Source organism: Spermophilus citellus (assembly GCF_964194105.1).
Source record: "Spermophilus citellus genome assembly, chromosome: 5".
NCBI classification, from domain to species: domain Eukaryota; kingdom Metazoa; phylum Chordata; class Mammalia; order Rodentia; family Sciuridae; genus Spermophilus; species Spermophilus citellus.
The window spans coordinates 142,216,366-142,234,337 of NC_138186.1; the positions used below are offsets into that span (position 1 = coordinate 142,216,366).

General features: G+C 38.8%; 1 protein-coding gene across 8 annotated transcripts in view; it reads right to left on the reverse strand.

Moving 5' to 3' along the window:
• The window catches only part of MYB (MYB proto-oncogene, transcription factor), a gene marked incomplete at its 3' end in the record, with an annotated part of 31,809 nt that extends 14,097 nt beyond the window's left edge, over positions 1-17,712 (reverse strand). For 2 of the 8 annotated variants that reach the window (XM_081296541.1, XM_081296538.1), the window contains exons 1-10: positions 17,588-17,712; positions 13,207-13,324; positions 11,344-11,415; positions 9,681-9,773; positions 9,211-9,431; positions 7,297-7,531; positions 6,022-6,102; positions 5,264-5,368; positions 3,529-3,783; positions 631-773 (exon numbers count right to left, since the gene is read on the reverse strand). In XM_081296541.1, coding sequence (XP_081152667.1) covers positions 631-773; positions 3,529-3,783; positions 5,264-5,368; positions 6,022-6,102; positions 7,297-7,531; positions 9,211-9,431; positions 9,681-9,773; positions 11,344-11,415; positions 13,207-13,324; positions 17,588-17,610 — 1,346 coding nt within the window. In that variant the 5' untranslated portion in view covers positions 17,611-17,712. Of the gene's footprint in view, positions 1-630; positions 774-2,224; positions 2,561-3,528; positions 3,784-5,263; positions 5,369-6,021; positions 6,103-7,296; positions 7,532-9,210; positions 9,432-9,680; positions 9,774-11,343; positions 11,416-13,206; positions 13,325-17,587 lie in introns of all 8 variants that reach the window. The other 6 variants (XM_081296536.1, XM_081296537.1, XM_081296535.1 and 3 more) reach the window with 6 other exon arrangements.
• Between the last annotated feature and the right edge of the window lie 260 nt (positions 17,713-17,972).

Sequence of the window (17,972 nt, forward strand, 5' to 3'; positions counted from 1 at the left end):
AAAGGAGATTCACACTAGAAAACATGTTAACCTTTTAAAATTTATTTTTTGTATTTGAAAGTAATAAGAATGGATTTCCTTCAAAGGCTTCTTATAATTCAAACTGATTTTCTCTTCCATTTCTTTGAATAGGTTAAGCCTTCATCAAATAAAAATGATTGTTTAATCACACCTTGGCTTTTAATCATATGATATTTCTGAAGATGTCAGAGAAAATTTAAGATTAAAAATACGAACCATGTAAAGAACCACGATCAATCTTATTTTGAAGCTTATAATCAGAGAAGAAAGAAGGCTGAAAATCTTTTTCAGTGAGAGAAAAATTCAGTAGGGACTGAATGAACAAACAAACTAGATGAAAACATTTTATTAAAACTGCCTCTGCATATACAGAAATTGGAGTGAACTATAAAAGGCAATTTTGTTTATTATCCCAGCTTCTACTTCTAGTTAGTTCTAACATTCCTAGGACAGACATATTCTGTCTGGGAATATGTAATATTTTTAATACATATAAATACACTAGCAAAATTACTTACATACAAATATATCAGATAGTTGGGGGTTATAATCCATTATTTAGTTATAACCAAGATAAATAAATACTTTTTTCTTGACCCAAGAACTTACATGGTGTTTTCCTTTTGAGTTTTCACAGTCTGGTCTCTATGAAACGGTGTTGTAACAGTCAATTTGTAACCATTGAGAGGGGTGGAAGTTAAAGAAGGTGTTTCCAAGTCTAAGCTTTCATGGTTACTGGAAGTGTTTAAAAACTAAACACAGGAGAGAGAGAAAAGAACTACTTAAACAGTGATTCTCTACTCAGCCCAACTTCAAAATCACACCTACATAATAAGCAAGTATGGTTTACTGACCCACTATGCAAAATAATAGATATTAACAATCATATGGTGTTGAAGAGGGTATTAATTTACTTCAATTGAGCATCCAAAATAAAACTAGGGTCAATACTGAAAAACTTGCAAAATGCTAAGAAAATATTATCAATAAAAGACACTTGCGATTCAAGAAAATGAGACATGTTATAAAGGTTATAAAGTATTTCTTTTAATAGTCAGGAGGCTGAGGTAGGACCACTTGGGTACAGGAGCTTGGGCAACTTATGAGACCCTGTCTCAAAACCAAAAAACAAACAAAACAAAACAAAAATAGTGATGACAACAAAGTAACTTAGTGTACTTGTGTAAAGAAACCGTTTTTAACTTTGAGTCCATGTTTCTCAGATGTACATACCTATATACTTAGACTTTTTTTCTGGAACATCACCTATTAAAATGTTGCAGAACTAACATTCTGCAAAACACTGCTTGGAAAATATAGAAAAAAAAACCCCAATATATATATATATATATACACACACACACACAGATATGTACATATATACACATATGTGTACATATATATACTTATATACAAATATGTATGTATATACATACGTATGTATACATATATTTTTTTGGTGGAGGTATCATTTGTTTATACTTAAAGCTGTTCTCCAAACAAACTCAACAGAAAAAATTGGAAAAACATTATAAAGTGCCAGATTATCTATTAATTTCAATTATTTTAATAATTTAGGAACACAAGTGTCTGATAAAGATTATAATTTCTATGCCTTAGAAACACTATATGAAATGAGAATATTTGGCAAAAACTTCACTAGTAAAATATGACACAACTCAAGAGCCAATGATGAAAATTTTAAATTTTCCTTAAGCGTTTGTTCCTCATCCTCTCCCTCCACCTTCCCACTCAAAGACAGACTGGAATCTAAATTTCCAGTTGCAACCCAAATGGTATGTTTTCATAATTTGGTTCCCTCCTTTCTGGGGTCAGTGAATCACATAATGACAAATGAACAAAGAGGCAGAAAACATGTTAATATTTTAAAAGAAAGGGATCACACAGGACTAGAGAAAGAGACAGAAATGCTAAATTCTAGGGTAGAAGGAAATAAGAGCATATCCCATGCAAACTATCTTCCAAATAAAGTAAAAGAGAGAATCAGGACAAAACCATCAGCTAGCCTGCAGCCAGCCTAGACTCTGAGAGGCAACAGGTCTCAGCCACAGCTAGATTCAGTGCCAGAATGAAATCAGCAAGGGCAGCAGTAGTCATTTGTTCCAAAGGATTAGTTTCTAGATTATTAAGGCTCAGGTGTCTGTTGCAAATTAGTAACAGCTGTGCAGAAATTGTGTGCTACCTGCGAGGGAGAGAAGGGCAGGCTTTTGACAGGGGAACGCTTGGGACTTGCACTGCTGACGTCAGCAAATAGGAAGGAGCTAGAGTCTCCAGTGGCTAAGGGGCTGGCCTGGCCCCGCTTTTTTCGAAGGATGACCAGTGGAATTGTGCTATGCTTTGCAGGAGGTAAAGCCTTGGGAGGGTTGTTCACCCTCGGGTTAGGCTCTCCTGCAGGGCTATTCCCATTGCCCTCTCTTTGCTGAAGCTGGAGGTCTTTGCCTGCGGAATGCTGGCTAGGTGGAAAAGCTGCTTCTTCAGAGAATTCAAAACTGCTGAGATCACACCATGATGAAGAATCCTGAAACAATGTGGGAGGCACAGAACTTTGAGACAGTGTGTGCAAGTTGTGTGCCATCATCACCTGAAACAGCACTGAGAAAGACATGCTAAGTGCACAGAAAACCTGGGGCCCATATGGTGAACTTTTTCCAGAAGCAAGGGTAACAGTTGTTTGTCACCCTGCATTACAGGGGTTCGGGAACTGCTCGAGGTTAGCCCTACAGATGTGCTGTGGGGAGCTCCTGACATCCTATCATTTACATGCAATATAGAGCAAAGAGAAAACCTTTCTAGAAGGCACACAGTGGCGATATCCATGCCCTTTCCAGCAAGTACACAATAAATGTTTTTTAACCAACTAGGAAACCCAGGAAATGAAGTGAGTGTCTGCTGAGTGGGGGCTGAACTCCAGTTTTGTTTCACTAAGAATGATTTATCTTGGTGAACCAATGGGACAGATAATTAATGTTCGATATTTTATACAGAAAGCCACATCTACCAATGAACTGATTATTTCAAATACACTGGAAGATTGCTTTAAGTTCCCAGTAAACATAATTCTTAATATGCTATCCAAAAGCAAAGCAATATTCTAGAGAAGCACAAAGAAGTAAGCAAAATAAAAGATCCTTTAAAAGTAACTCAAACACCAATTCCATAGCTGGAGTTCTGCTTTATAAGTCATTGGCTTTTTTATTATTATTATTTTTAAATATGCTCTTTGAAGGATAGCTGGAGTCCTACTTTATAAGCTTTATTTTTTTTTAAATATGCCTTTTGAAGGAAAAGTTTAACAGCTGCCTTTTGTCTTGGTAGGGTATGATATGAGATCTCTGCAAAAATATATTTGTTAAGTCTAAATTCATACGTTTACCTACACATGAATTGAGACCAATAACATTTACTATAGAAAATGGCAAAGAGTTATGAAATGAGTTTTCTAAATCCCTTCCAGAAACATTAACTTGCCTTAGTAATTCTACTTACAGAATCTATAAATTGGAGTGTTTCTGCAACTTCTAAGAGGTTCTTAACATTATCCAGAATGGTACCCTGATGGACGATCATGCACCTTGCTGGCGAGGCACTTTCTTCAGGTAGGGAGCTGGGATCCACTGGCAGAGATGGAGTGGAGTGGTGTTCCCCCAAACAGGAAACAGGTGCACTGTCTCCATGAGGTCTGGTGTGGTCGACAATGGAGGTGCTGTGCCACCCTGGGTAGCTGCATGTGTGGTTCTGTGTCTGAGGAAGGGGGGTGGGGTGAGTGTAGAAATAAAGAAAAAGTGGGGGAAAGAAAGGAAGAAGGAACTTAAAGCAATGATGTTGCACAAGGTATCTGATGCTGTTGGAGGAAAGATAAAAGTAGTTGCATCATCCAAAACTTATGCCTATGAAACAGTTGTCAAGATGTTTCCTTTTTGTCAATGCAAGCCCCTGCTTTTTAACAGTACTAGAGTTTATGCTTATGTGGTTACCTTCATTGTTATCATTTTGTTAAAACTTCAAACTATGCTACAAAGTACAAAGTTTTCATACTGACTGTCTTAGGAAATAATCAACTTGAACACAATTTGCAAAAGGTCCATCAATGTTTGCTTTGAGTAAGAATTGTCTTATTTGCATTCTAACCTACTAAAAAGCTAGAGAACTCAAGAGGTTGAGTTGCTTTTCTGTGTATATGTTCCTGATGCTTCTATCCCTTTCTAAGGATGTAGACTGTACCGAGGCAGTGAAGGGCTGCCAAATCAGCGTGGTTAGGAAAGCAGAAGAGCAAATTAACAGAAGTCTCCTTTCAGCATGACCACGCAACAGGAGAAATTGCAAAACATTAAAGTTAAAAAGTGGTTGAGTGGTCAAACTAACATGTGCACATAATCATTTTATTATTTAACAAAAAAGAAATTAACCCCTAAGAATACCTACTAGGTATCACTTCTCTTTTATTCACTTTGTTGGCTAACTAGATTTGTTACAAAGTACAAGCTGCTTTCTCGGTTTGCTGCCCAATTATTAAAAAAGATATCACAATTCAGTAATGATCCACACAACTTTCATGCATGCAAACAAAAGAGAGCAGTGTTATTTATGCATCAGTGTTTTACATCTATACATATAAAAATATGTATATAAAATAAAAATATAATAAATATATATTTAAAAATAAGTATATAAAATATATATAAATCTTTTTTACATGTAATACTGAATGTACATCAAATCATGTTTGCAATTATAAAACAAGGACAGATTAAGAAAGTGAGAGAAAAATAAAAAACGTTAAACAAATAGCATATAGTACAAAGCTTTGTAAAAAAAAAAAAAAAGTAGCACTTCTTTTATTTTATCCTTGCTAATCTTTTAACTGATTACAGTCAGTCCTGGAGAAAAAAAAATGGCTTGATGAAAAGCACAAATGAATTTTGTTTCTACTGTAATACAAAAAGACTACTTCCAATTTAGTTAATACACATTCTTTTTTTCTTTCTTTTTAAAATTTATTTCTTACATACATGACAATGGTGGAGTGCATTACATAGTTAATACACATTCTGATACCAACAGTATTTTTTTTTTTTTACTATCAACTACTTCTGTTTAAACATAGTTAACTGATATATAGAATTGTGGCTGGGGTAATATTTAGAAGAGAAGAAAAAGGATACAGAAGAGTATTGGGGTAAAGCTGCAAACCATCCCCCCAAGTACGTAGTGACATTCTTACGGGTAATGCCTGCTGTCCTTTGAGCTCATTCTCAGTTGACATTAGGAGCAACTCTAATTCCTTTATTCGTTTTTCTTTCTCAGGGTCTTCATCGTTATAGTGTCTCTGAAATTAGAAGTTAAGGGGAGGGGAAGCAAAGGTCTGATTGGAAAGTAGTTGTAGCCTGGAGTCTTTTTTTTTTTTTTTTAATTTTATTGGTTGTTCAAAACCTTACAAAGCTCTTGACATATCATATTTCATGCATTAGCTACAAGTGAGTTATGAACTCCCATTTTTACCCCAAATACAGATTGCAGAATCACATCGGTTACACATCCACATTTTTACATAATGCGATACTAGTAACTGTTGTATTCTGCTACCTTTCCTGTAGCCTGGAGTCTTAAGGTACCACCACACAGCCCAAGAAGCCTCAGTGTAAAACCAAGACAAGTCAAATATTTCCACTACAGAAATCTTTCTAAATGAGATTTCAAACTTAAGGTAGTGATGGGAAATCTGAGGCTATAGAGTGGATGCTGCCTAATGAATTGTTTCAACTTGTAACAATGAACATCAGAAAACCCTCCGGAACAAACCCTCCAAGAAGCCAAGATTGGTAGATTGTTGGCCTGAACTTTACCCTCCTCTCTACTATTCCCTTTTCTTTTTACTTCAGCTGCTCAGGTGAAAATAAGTGTCTAACATAAAAGAAATAAAGCATTTCTTAAAAGCACTGCCTTGCCCAGATAATGAGTTTCTTTATAAGAGAATCTTACCTGAATGGCTGCAGCAGCTGGCTGAGGAACATTAACTATATTTACATGTAAAGCTACAGGATATGGAACATGACTGGAGACCTAGATCAAAAAAGGGAAAACAAAGGCCGAGTCATTCATGGTTACATATGCTTCAGGGGATTTGACTTCCTGAGGTTTTATTCTGGGACTGAAGGGGGAAAAGTACTCTACTGATAAAATTCTCTAAACAATTAAATAACAACAAAAAACCTCCTTTAATTTGAAGTTTAGCCAGGCCTTTTAAAAATGGCTGAACAGCTAAAACAATACAATGAAAGAAATTTAAGGTGCTCATCAGTCCCAACAGGAAGCATTCCTTAGAGAAAAAAACACGATGGAAATATAACCTAAAATATATTTGTGAATGTATGAAACGTTTTCATGGGAAAAGGAGATGGTACTAGCTGATTGCAACAAAATATTTTCTGAGAATAATTATGATGTTTTGATAAAAAGCACAAAACCTCTTATGATAATCCATTCACCCGAGACCTTTCTGGAAAGTCTGTAGTCAAATCCATGGAAGAGAGAAAGAAGAGTAAAAACTACTCATGAATATGTTTTGCCTAACATTTGCATATGAGGTCTGTATTCTTGGATAAATTTCATCATTTATTATTGTTAGTTCAAAGATTAACATTCCTTGATTTTTCTTCTTTTCCACTCACTAAAAATCCTTTCTTTCCATACATATAAATGTCTAGAAATGAGGAAGGAATCACACCAATCCAAAGAAAGATAAAAGAGAACATTGGATTATCAATGCCATAAAGCTCTGCTCTTGAATCAGAGTAAAAATGTAAACGTTTACTGAATCAATAACTGCATTTTGGCTAGATCACTACCAGAATTAACAGCCTATCCATTGGTGCCAAGCTATTTTCTCTCCAAATGTAATATTACATTCACTTTTCATTTTGGAAGAGAAAAATATTAAACTATAAATGTATCTTTCCCTTCCCCCATTCTTCTTCAGCAGTACTTTAAGAAAATTTACATCCAAACTCTAATTTTAAATTAGAATTGAAGTAGTGAGTTAGAATCAAACAACTTGGATTCTACCTGGCACTACCATGATTCGTAATCCTGGACAGAATCACTTAACCATCTCATTTCTAGACACATGACTCAGGGATACCCATATTTACCCTGATCTATTTCAAGGAGTATAGGTGAAGATTGATCTTAGTTTATGTCTAGGAAAGCTAAAATAACCATGTCTTTCACTAAAGTAAATTCTCAGGAATGGCTTACGTTTTGTGCTTCGGAAATTTGGTAATAGGAATAGTCATTGCTGACTGAGGGCTGGCCAGTTGGAGGGAGTTGAGATGAAGGTGGGGCATGAGCAAAACTCATCAAGTGATTGTTTTTCTGGAAGCCTGTGGCCACTGTTGGCTGGCTGGCTTTAGAAGACTCCTGCAGATAACCTTCCTGTTCCACCTTCCTACGCATTGTAGAATTCCAGTGGTTCTTGATAGCATTATCAGTTCTGCACAGAAATATAGCATATAAAAATTTTACAAACAAAAATTTCAATTCAGATTAGAGTTAATTGACAGAAAACTGTTTCTAACAGAAATCTTTACTTTGGTTCCACCAACAGTTGTTTTCTCTTTTTAATTGTTTCGCTCTTTTCCACCTGCTAAGATCTTGCTTTCCCTGTAGCCAAATTTAAAAATCCATAGATTTCTCTTATTTATTTAATCTAGAATGTATGGAGCTTTCCATAAACTCTGGTATCTTTTCATCATTTTGTGACTGAGGTAAAGGAGTATTTTCAACACGATAACCTTTCAGTGTTGATCCTGACCATTTGTGGTACAAGACTCTAATACAACCTAAAAGTTCTAGCTGTCCTAAAACAATGACTCCTTCAAGAATGGCTTAGCAAGGCCTACCCACCACAAAAATTAGGGACTTGGCAGTGTTTGGGAATGACAAAGACGCTGTCTCAGTTTCTACTCTTTAGCTCTTATATTACTAGTGAGAAATTTTGAGTCAAAAACCCTTCCTACCTTTTGAAAAGCATCCACTGTTTTTATAGCCAGACAGAGGTGAAAGGAAAGGAAAAAAGGGAAAAATGATAACTCCTGGATATTTTCAAACTGCAAAGCATTTTCGCTTTCCATTCTCAGGAAGTTTCTCAATTCAAAAAAAGAAAAAAAGAAAAAAAAAAACCCAAACCCCAAAAACCATTTTAAGACAACCTTTCCCTATTTCCATGGGGGTGAGGAAATGTGTGATAAAGTAAGAGGAAGTTGGATCACCCCTTTAATTTTTAGAAGAGGCAATAGTATATCCTCCATAGGGGAGAAAAGGCCACCTTTGATAAATCTCTTGAATTTTCTAAGCTTTTACTAAACCCTGAGGGAGGAAATGCTTTGGAGCATCACAAGAAACCACAGCATAATTCATTTTTGAAATTACCCTTTCTCCATTTTTATATTAAGAAGCTCAAAAATAAAAATATCTTTAATATTTTCTACCTTAAAATCTATAGTAAAAAGTATTTTCCAAAGTAAGAAAATTCAGTTATATATTACTTAAGGGAGGAACATGGGACAAAAATGAGCTTCCATAGTCATTCCTCATAATAAGATCATTTTCTTGTCTTGTTCACTGAAAAAGAAGCATTATATAGACATTATTTTAAAACCTGGAAAAAGTATGATAAGTCTAGAAATACATTATTTCTTTATTCAAAGTAAAAAAAAAAGTTAATCATGTGGCATAATGAAGTGAAGCCAGGTATTTGGAAAATAATAGCTGAGCAACTACCAAAATGGTAGCCAGTCACTAAACTGGCTGAGTGAACTCAGACCAAGGATAGACTGTCTACCTTTAGTTTCCTTCTGTGTTTAGAGCTCTTCAGTTTACAAAGTGCTCTGACATTTATTTTACTTTGATCCTAACATTGGCTCTGTGATATAGATTATTACTTATTTTTGCAAATGGGGAAACCACGGCTAAGTAAAGTTCAAAGATTTAGCCCAAGGCTTACCACTGGCTGGATCCTAAACGTCCTCTACTACATAAACTATAGGATATTTTCTGGTTCTACATAAAACATGATTGATGGTATGTAATTTGTTCATACATTTAAAACAGAATGTTAGAATCCCGCTCCTTCATTCTTCCCAATCAATATATTTTTTGACATAGTATTACCGTCCAGGCAGTAGCTTTGCGATTTCTGCCCATCTGTTCCCCAGTCTCTTGTGTGCCTGGTAAATAATTCTGTCTTCCTCTTCTGTCCAGGAGGTTTTCTTAACTTCTGGATTCAAGTGGTTATGCCACCTCTCCCTACATTGTTTTCCAATTCTCCCTTTTAAGTGCTTGGCAATAACAGACCAACGTTTCGGACCGTATTTCTGTACAAGTTCTATCACCTTCAGATAAACACACAAAAATAACCTGTGTTTTAATGTTATGTAATGAGTCATTAATCATTCTTCAGTGTTACAAGTTCTTTAGAAAACTTCTAAAAGTCTGCTTTCATTCATTGGAAATATGGGACCAGAGTCCTTTACTTCCTGTTTGCTCACTTTACCTGCTTCCTTGGCTGGGGAAACATCCAACAAAGATGTCTGGGGAATATTCTTAACTTTAATGTACACATACATGAAAACAAAACTTACTCTCTGATCTTCTTCTTTGGTCCAAGGACCCTTGATGAGTTCAGGGTTTAGCACTTTCTGCCATCGGTGTTGGCACTGCACATCTGTCCGATTCTAGACAAAGTATGCACCATCATAAAGATAGAACACCATATGTATGTGAAGACTTTGCTTAATATGAGTCATACAGAGAAAATATGCAATGAAAACATTCAAGAACACCTTAAGGCATGTGTAGAGAGCCCACCTTTCCCTCAGTACTTACAGGCTAAAGAATGTACAGAATACATCAAGCTTGCATATAAAATTAGAAGCCTTGCCTCCTGTGCCTGTCAATTTAACTTAACCTTGACCTCAGTCTGTGGCTTGTGAAGTAACATATATAGTTACAGACTTCTTAGAAATTCCATTTTGTCAGACTTCAATGGAAACCCACCAGTAAGGAATATAATAAAGTTTGCTTCCCAAACTAAGAGATGTGCATTCAGGAGCACAAGAAATTATATTGTGGAAGGAACAAAGATGATAAAAGGTAGGCCTACTTTATAGGACCTTGCAATCTTACATGAAGAAAAAGGCAAATATATAATTAATTATAACAGAAGGCTGAATTCAATTCATATGCAAGGAGAGATGCAAAGCAAAGTGCCATAGAGGTGGGCAGTAAAGCATTCCCTTAGGAGGAGAAATTCCTTCTAAGGAAAGGAATCCAAAAGAGCTCTGGATGTGGACGTTGGAGGATGGTCAGAACTTTTGACTGGAGAAGGAAAAGGAGAACATTCTAGGAGGTGAGACTGAAAGGATCAAAATTCCAGAGGAGGAAAGCAGAAATGAATTCCACCAAATGAGCTTATGGAGAGGAAGTAGGAAACAGCATGGGAGCTATAAGTTGGGGCTATGTAGGGGGACTTCTCTGTATCAGGTCAAAGCAGTTTACTTAGTTTGTAAGACTGTAAGTCACCATTGGTGAGTTTTGGTTTTGTTTTGTTTGTGATGTTAAGGGTTAAATCCAGAGTCTTGCACATACTGGGCGAGTACTCTGCTACTGAGCTACACCTCCAACTACTATTGTTGTTTTTGAGAAGATACATATGCATTTTAGGAAGCCCTATCTGTCAATAGTGTTTGGGATGGAGAAAAAAAATGGAAAGCTACAAGTGGGGAAGCCATTGGAATAGCCCAGATGAGAAAACAGAAGGCCTAACTTGTGACCCAACCATGGAATGTAAAGGATAAGAGACTACCAAGGAATTCCAGCTTCCTTCATAACTGCTTAGACATAAGGGACAACGGGATGGGATAAGTAAAAAATATCCTAGCATTTCAAACCTGAGTACCAACATATGGCTATTTACAAAAATGGGGAATTCAGAAGATGAACAGGAAAAAATATCAAGTTTAATCATCTACTACGTAACAAATCATGAGAACATTAATTTATATTATCTCAAGAAATCAAAGATAAGCAAGAAGTACTTGTTTAAGATGTTGTGGAAATGTTTTAAAATTTATTTAGAAACCCCAAAAACATGCATTATAAAATGTGAATGATGAGAGGGGCATCTCTCCCCCTACTTCTTATATATGAGAAATATGTGATATCTTAATAGCTTCTATAAGAATATTTTATTTAAATCTTTAGGAGGAACTTTTCTATTACAAAGAGAATAAATCACTAACTTACCGGGAGATAATTGGCAATGACTTTCCAGTCATCTGTTCCATTCTGTTCCACCAGCTTCTTGAGTTTTTCATCCTAGGACATTTAAAGATAATCCTAGGGTATCAGTCATTTACTGAATAACTCTGCTCAAGTTCTACTGAACAACAGAATTAATGCTAGGATCCAGGGGGGGGAAAAACCCTACTCAAAGTATCCAAATACAGAAAATAAATTATACTGGTCTAGAGCAGAGATTTATTTAGAGTCAGACTAGAGTTTTTATTTTGGCTCAGCTTTGATTAGTTGTACCAGTTGCATGTATTATTTTACCTTTTCAGACCTTAGTATTGTTATCTATAAAATGGGAATGCTGATATCAATAGGATTGTTCGGGGATTACACAGGGTAATTATGCAAAACATTTATAATAATCCCAGGCACCTATTCAGTGCATAATATAAGACAACTGTTAGAAGTTTTACTTAATGATGAAGAAATAAATTTCAATATTAGACTCAGTAGCCATTGAACTATGATAATAGATAAGATCTTGAATAAAAAAATAGAATATTTCCAGTTGGTTCAATCTCTTTCATATGTTAAAAAAATAGAAGATAACTTTTTTGATACTTAAACTTGAATGCATATATAATGTAATAAAATCATTTAGTTCTTGTTATCAATATATGCAGTTTTAAATGAGGCCAAAACATATTAGAACACAGAAGACACTAAAACATTCATGGAAAATTGCTTCTTTCAGTTCATGTACTATTCACTGTCCCATCACTTCACAAGAATCGTTCTTAATGTGCTTTTTATGTTTCTGCAAAGGTAACATCCATTCACAATACAGGTCCCTGGTACAATACAGACACAACCAGGAACCAGGTTAACAACAGAACTTCTATTTCCCTAATGATCATCCTAGGTGCACAATCTCTACAGGTAAAATATGAATTTCCCATGTGTCACCTGGGAATCCTGTCTGTCTGTCCAAAGGTACTCTGGTTTAAATGAAGCAGAATGCAATGAAATTGAAGAGAGTTAATATAACTTATATTTAAATTAAATCTTCTATGATCCGTGGCAATTTTTTGGAGAATATTAAAAAAAAAGAAACTTTTCCTCGCACCTTAATAATTTAGCTTCAGAAGAACTTTTCCTTTCTTGAAAGGATTAAGCTTTTGATAAACTAGCAGAAAAAGAAATGTGGGGAACAGTGGTCTTTCTACCCATTGCTGGATGGATGGTTTTAGAGCAAACATTCATACTCATATATGGATCTGTGAAAGATTAATACCAAGAGTATTAAATGAATGAATATATTATAAAGGGGTAAGTTCTATACATGTTTTGTTTTATTCCTTGTTTTGTTTTTGGAAATAGCAATTCATTCATTTATTTAGGGAGTATTATTAACATCCTACTTTGCAGTGAGTAATTCTGGGTTCAGGAAATACAAAGATAGTGATGTTTAGCCCTATCCTCAAGAGGCTTGCAGTCTCCTGGGAGAGATGTAGCTATCACATCAACACTAAGGCAGAAGCTATACCCCAGGGCAGAGAAATGCAGGAGGATGCTTCCAGCCCTCTTCGAGGAAGCCAAGGATGGCTTCACAGAGTGGCCATATCTTTGTAATTAATGAAGAAATGGTAGGAAGTGGTGGGACTCAAGAGCGAGAACTGGATAGGCAGAGGGAAACAGATGGAGCATAAAGGAGAAAGGAGAGGACACGTGGATGAGTGGGGGACATAAGCAGTCAAGGCTGAGCTTTCAAAGAGCCTCCTAATAAGCTGTAGCACCTGGAGTTGAGCTGGACTTTTGTTGTTCATAAATTATACACTACCATTTTTTTCATGCTTTGATAATATGATTATTTACCTCTTCCCTGGTCCACCTAGTTTTCCCTAAGTGACGCTTTCCAGACTTGGGAAGCAGCCCATCATAGTCATGGTCACACATTTCAATGTCTTCATCATCCTCGTCACTACTGTATATGCTGCAGAAATAAGAATGGCAGACTTGGGCTGAAACAAGAGGATTTAAACTATTGGATTACAAAACTTACATAAAAACTCCTCAACAAGCTTTTCAAAGGTTATGAAGATGAAACTTTGGAAACTTGCACAACAAGATTGTTTTCTGCGTTCTGTTGCTGTAGTATTGTAAACTGGTTCTGCTGTTATTGGTATCCACAGATACGGCAAAGGACCTGGCACTGTCTTACTGCTCTGCATGTTTGGACCTGCACTTATTGTTAGATCAGTGACAAGTTACACATTTGGCAACATTCCAACCAATGAAGGTTTAAATTTAAAACTTAATGTTAAGACAAGAAAAAGAATAAGAACCCGGGTCCTTTATATAAGTGCACTCTCAAAGTCTCTGGGATATGTCACATCATTTAAATAATATCTCCAAAATACAACAAACAAATCACTTATGCTATTCCAACAGGGCTGGCATTTTATTACAATAAAAATTCAAGAAATAATATATCCAATAATATAATTATAGTCATTCCTTAAGATGAGAAGCTTAGGAGAAGGTAAGAGGAAAGCATTTTAAAGCCTGAGAAAGGATAAGACCATCAAGTGATCAAAGTGTTTGGGCACTAACATAAATATCAAATTGTTCAAAACCCTGGGCCTGAAGGACACAACTGTGGCTATGTTTACATGACTCAGTTTCCAAAGTAACTGAGTGAATAATTAGGCCACTTAATAGTCAGAATCTTTTTTACGCTTATTTTTTCTATCTTTACTGAGTGATGTTTAAAATATCTTAAAATGTACCCAATTCAAAAGTAAGGGATTCCCCCAGAAGAAATCTATGGGTTAAAAAAATATATTGTTTTCAAAAGAGGTTTTCCCTTTACTAGTTGACTAAAACTATGAATTTTGATGAGTTTTGACAAAATTCTATACTTAGTTTATTTATCATATACCGAAGAGATGAGAGTAATTTCATAGCTTACTCTCAGCTATAATTTTCTTTATAAAACAAGATATGAAAAGCTATACTACCTTACAAACTTCATTAAAATTTGTCATTGTAATATTGAGAAATCCATCAAACTGAGACTGATTGCTTTATGATAAAATCAATATCATAATGCAAATTATTTTAAAAAAGGAAATTTACATTCATAACAGGTTTTATCTTACCTAACTCAGAAGCATAAATTACCAACTTCCTACAAGTCAAGCAGAAGTGCTCATCAAAAACTCTGAGTTGTGATTCTAATAGTTTAAAACTATTATTTTGAGAAATAATCTGATGATCCAGGTTGCATGGTGACAAGATGTGATCTAAACTTCAAGTACAACTACACACACACACACACACACACACACACACACACTCACAAATCCCATTACTTAGTCTTTTTTTTTCCATTTAGTTTCTATCCTTTGAAACAAGAGTGTATTGTTTAATACTGAAAATAGGAGGGAGTAAACAATCAATCATAATTACAATAATAATACTGACAAGTCAATAACAATTAAAAGAATTTCCTTTTAACATAAAATACAGTATTATAAAGAAAAAATTAACATAAGCCCAGAGCTGTAAGTCTGCATCTTTTGAAAGGTTCGTAGTAAACTCCTTAGAAAACCATCAAATGAAGTGGCTCCTTGTGAAGTATCATGGATAGCAAGAAAACCAAAGGAATTTGAAAGTAGAGTCATAGGCTCAACTCAAATTAACTTTTTAGGTTTGGCTAGACCTGGAGACCTGAACTGTGGACATTTCCCAAAACATTAACTGGGCATATCCCTTGGCAACAACAGTCTAGAAACAAGCAAAATATTCAGCTGCCCACAGGGGGGCAGTCCACCTCAGGTGAGAAAGAACTAGAATCAAACAGGACCAGAGTTCTCTGGAGGATAAGGTGTTAGTCCTAGTTCTGCCTCCGCCTAGCTGCGTGACTTGGCCAAATCACTTCCTCTCTCTCGCGACTTCGGTTCCTCGCTTATACATTAGGGTTTGGATTCTATTTCTAAGGTACTTTCCAGCGTGCATAAATGATACCTCTATGTCTTCTGTGCCTCTTTAAAATTAAGCAAATAGGCAAAACTGTGCAAAACCAAGGTCTTGGGGGAAAACGTGGCATGTGCCTTCTGCAAGGGCCATGAGGACAGCGGGACCAGACCAGGACTGTTATCCGCAGGCTTCGCGCGGGGGCTCTGCTTCGACCTTTGCATCTGATTTCCTTGCACTAAATTGTCTGCCCGCCTCAGTAGCATGATTAATTTCTGCTAAAGACCTGAAATAACTTTTCCTTTATCTGCTCTGACAAGATCTCAGACCCAACAGTCAAAGGACTTTCAAAGGCTGATTTCAGGCTTGATGCACTGACTCCTCCACCTGCTAGACCCGGTGTGGTTACAAGAGTACAACTATGAATATTACATTCTGTCAAGGAAACAAACCGTGCAAAGAAACGAAAAAGAAAAATAGCGCTGGGGGTTGGGAAGAGGGAGGGGAGCGGGAGGAAGTGCCTTGTGGCCGCTACTGTGATTCTAGAAAAGGGGCTCAGACTATTTCGCTGACCTGGTTAATAATCCCTGCCGAGTTGACGCTCGCCCTGCAAGAAACGGCTCGGAACCCGCAGCCGGGTTTCTCTTCCCCCTGAGCCAGGTTCAAGGCTCCCGCCCCTCCCCTCCGGGCTACCTGGGAGCCGCGGGGAACCTGCGCAGCCCCGCCCAGCGGGGGCAGCCAAGACCTCGGGGCGCGGAGCCTGGAGCGCGCCTCGGGTCAGCACCCCTTCCCAGCTCCCTCCTCCTATTGCTAGTTTGTGCTCTCAACAAAACAGGTGAGCTTGATTGCTTTCCTGTGAAGTCCAAAAAACGAAGGTGAAACCTGTCAAGGGGTGGCATCCTTGCCCCGCGAGGTCGACCCCCGTGAGAGGGGTAGGGGGCCGGGATTTACCTATATCGACCCCCTTTTCTTCCCACTCTAAGCTACGCACGCACAGGCGTAGCTCCAGGCCCGGCCAGCCTCGAGGTTCTGCTGCAGGGCTCACGCCCACGCTCGTTGCAACTTCCAGAGCCACAGGAGGACCAATGCCCACCAGTACATAAAACAAATAAGTATGAGAAAATCAAACAACCCGAAGAAAAGCAGGCGGGTTTGCTTTGCCTTCACGGGATTTTTCCCAGAACGCCTTCGCGAAGGTCGGTCCGATCGCCCTTCCAGAGGCCGAGAGACTTAAGGCAGCTGCAGCAGGGCGCGGGCAGGAGCAGCGACCTTAGTCGCGTCCACGTGTGCGCACTGCCTCGGGATCTCTTGCCCAGGAGAAGAGCCCGCGAGGATTGCATCCCAGGTGCGCAGCAGCGGCCTTGGTGCTGAGGGCCTCTGTCCCTTTGGGCCGAGTAGCGACCACTATGGCCACTGAGCCAGCCCCCGCAACCTGTTCTCTCAAGGAGCCCGGGCTTGATGAGTCTGGAAAATCCCCGGGGCTGGTAGAGGCTGGACCGCCAGCAAGTGACAGTTCCTATGAGTATTTCCCTCCTCCACTCCCTCATTCCATCTGTAGGGTCAAAATGTAAGGGCATTTCACCCATCATCCTGACCAGCCTTCCCAAGTGCGGTGACATGTGCAACGCGAGCGCGTGTGGGTGCGCGTGCAGTTTGCAGTAGAAATAAAAACCTTCCAGAGAATAATGATTCGAACCTTCAACCAGGGCTTATAACAATTTGCAAAGCCTTTTCGTCCCCTAAAACCTTCTTTCCAGCCGCCTGTCAGCTGACACTCTTCTATGCCTCCATAATGAATGAATGAAATTTAAATAAACTACCTGCAGCTACTAAACAATCCGGCATTTTCCTATATCTGCCATATGCTCTGCACTTTCAAATCCAAACATATCTCTATGCATCCAGCAATTAGGCTGCGACTCTCTTGCCGACACTCAAGGCATCACGCCAGGCACCTGGTGGGCTCCCCTTGGCTGGTGGACACCGCTCTGCCCCCGGCTGGAACGTGCTTCCCCCCCCCCCCAAAGGGAAACATATACCAGTGCAACTTGCAAAAAGAGCCGCGGGGCGTGCTTCCCAATGTCCTGATGCATTTCCCGCAGAGACTCTTCCATTCATCAGTATCTCCAGCCTCTTCTGCGGCCGAGGCAAGGGGCTCCGGGTCCTCCCGGGTTCTGACAGCACCACAGAAGATCCGGGAACCAATTCCCACCTGCTCCTAGGCGCCCGGTGTCCCGCGCGTCCCTGCCCTGGGCCGCCCTCATGGACTCCCCGTTACCTGTGCCGGGGTCTCCGGGCCATGGCGCGGCGGGCGCGGGGCTCCGCCGAGAGCCGCGGGGACGCACCGGCTACCGCCTCCCGCTGCCCGCCGCCTTGCCTGCGTCCCTCCCCGGCTGCGCAGCAGCGCTCCGCACTGCCGGGGCGAAGTTTCTCAGGAGAAAGAGGAGGAGGAGGAGGTCACGAAGGAGGAGGAGAAGGAGGAGGAGGAAACAGGTTGATATTAAAGTGTAAACTCTGTAAACAGAGATGCCATCAAACAAAGAGCTTTGGACACTCCCCCTCCCGCCAAATCTGGCGCCCCTGCAGTGCGCACGCGCCCTGCCCGCCGCCTCCGCGGTCGCCCTGGCTGCAGCCGGCGGGCTGCTGGGCCGGAGGGGCCGCCG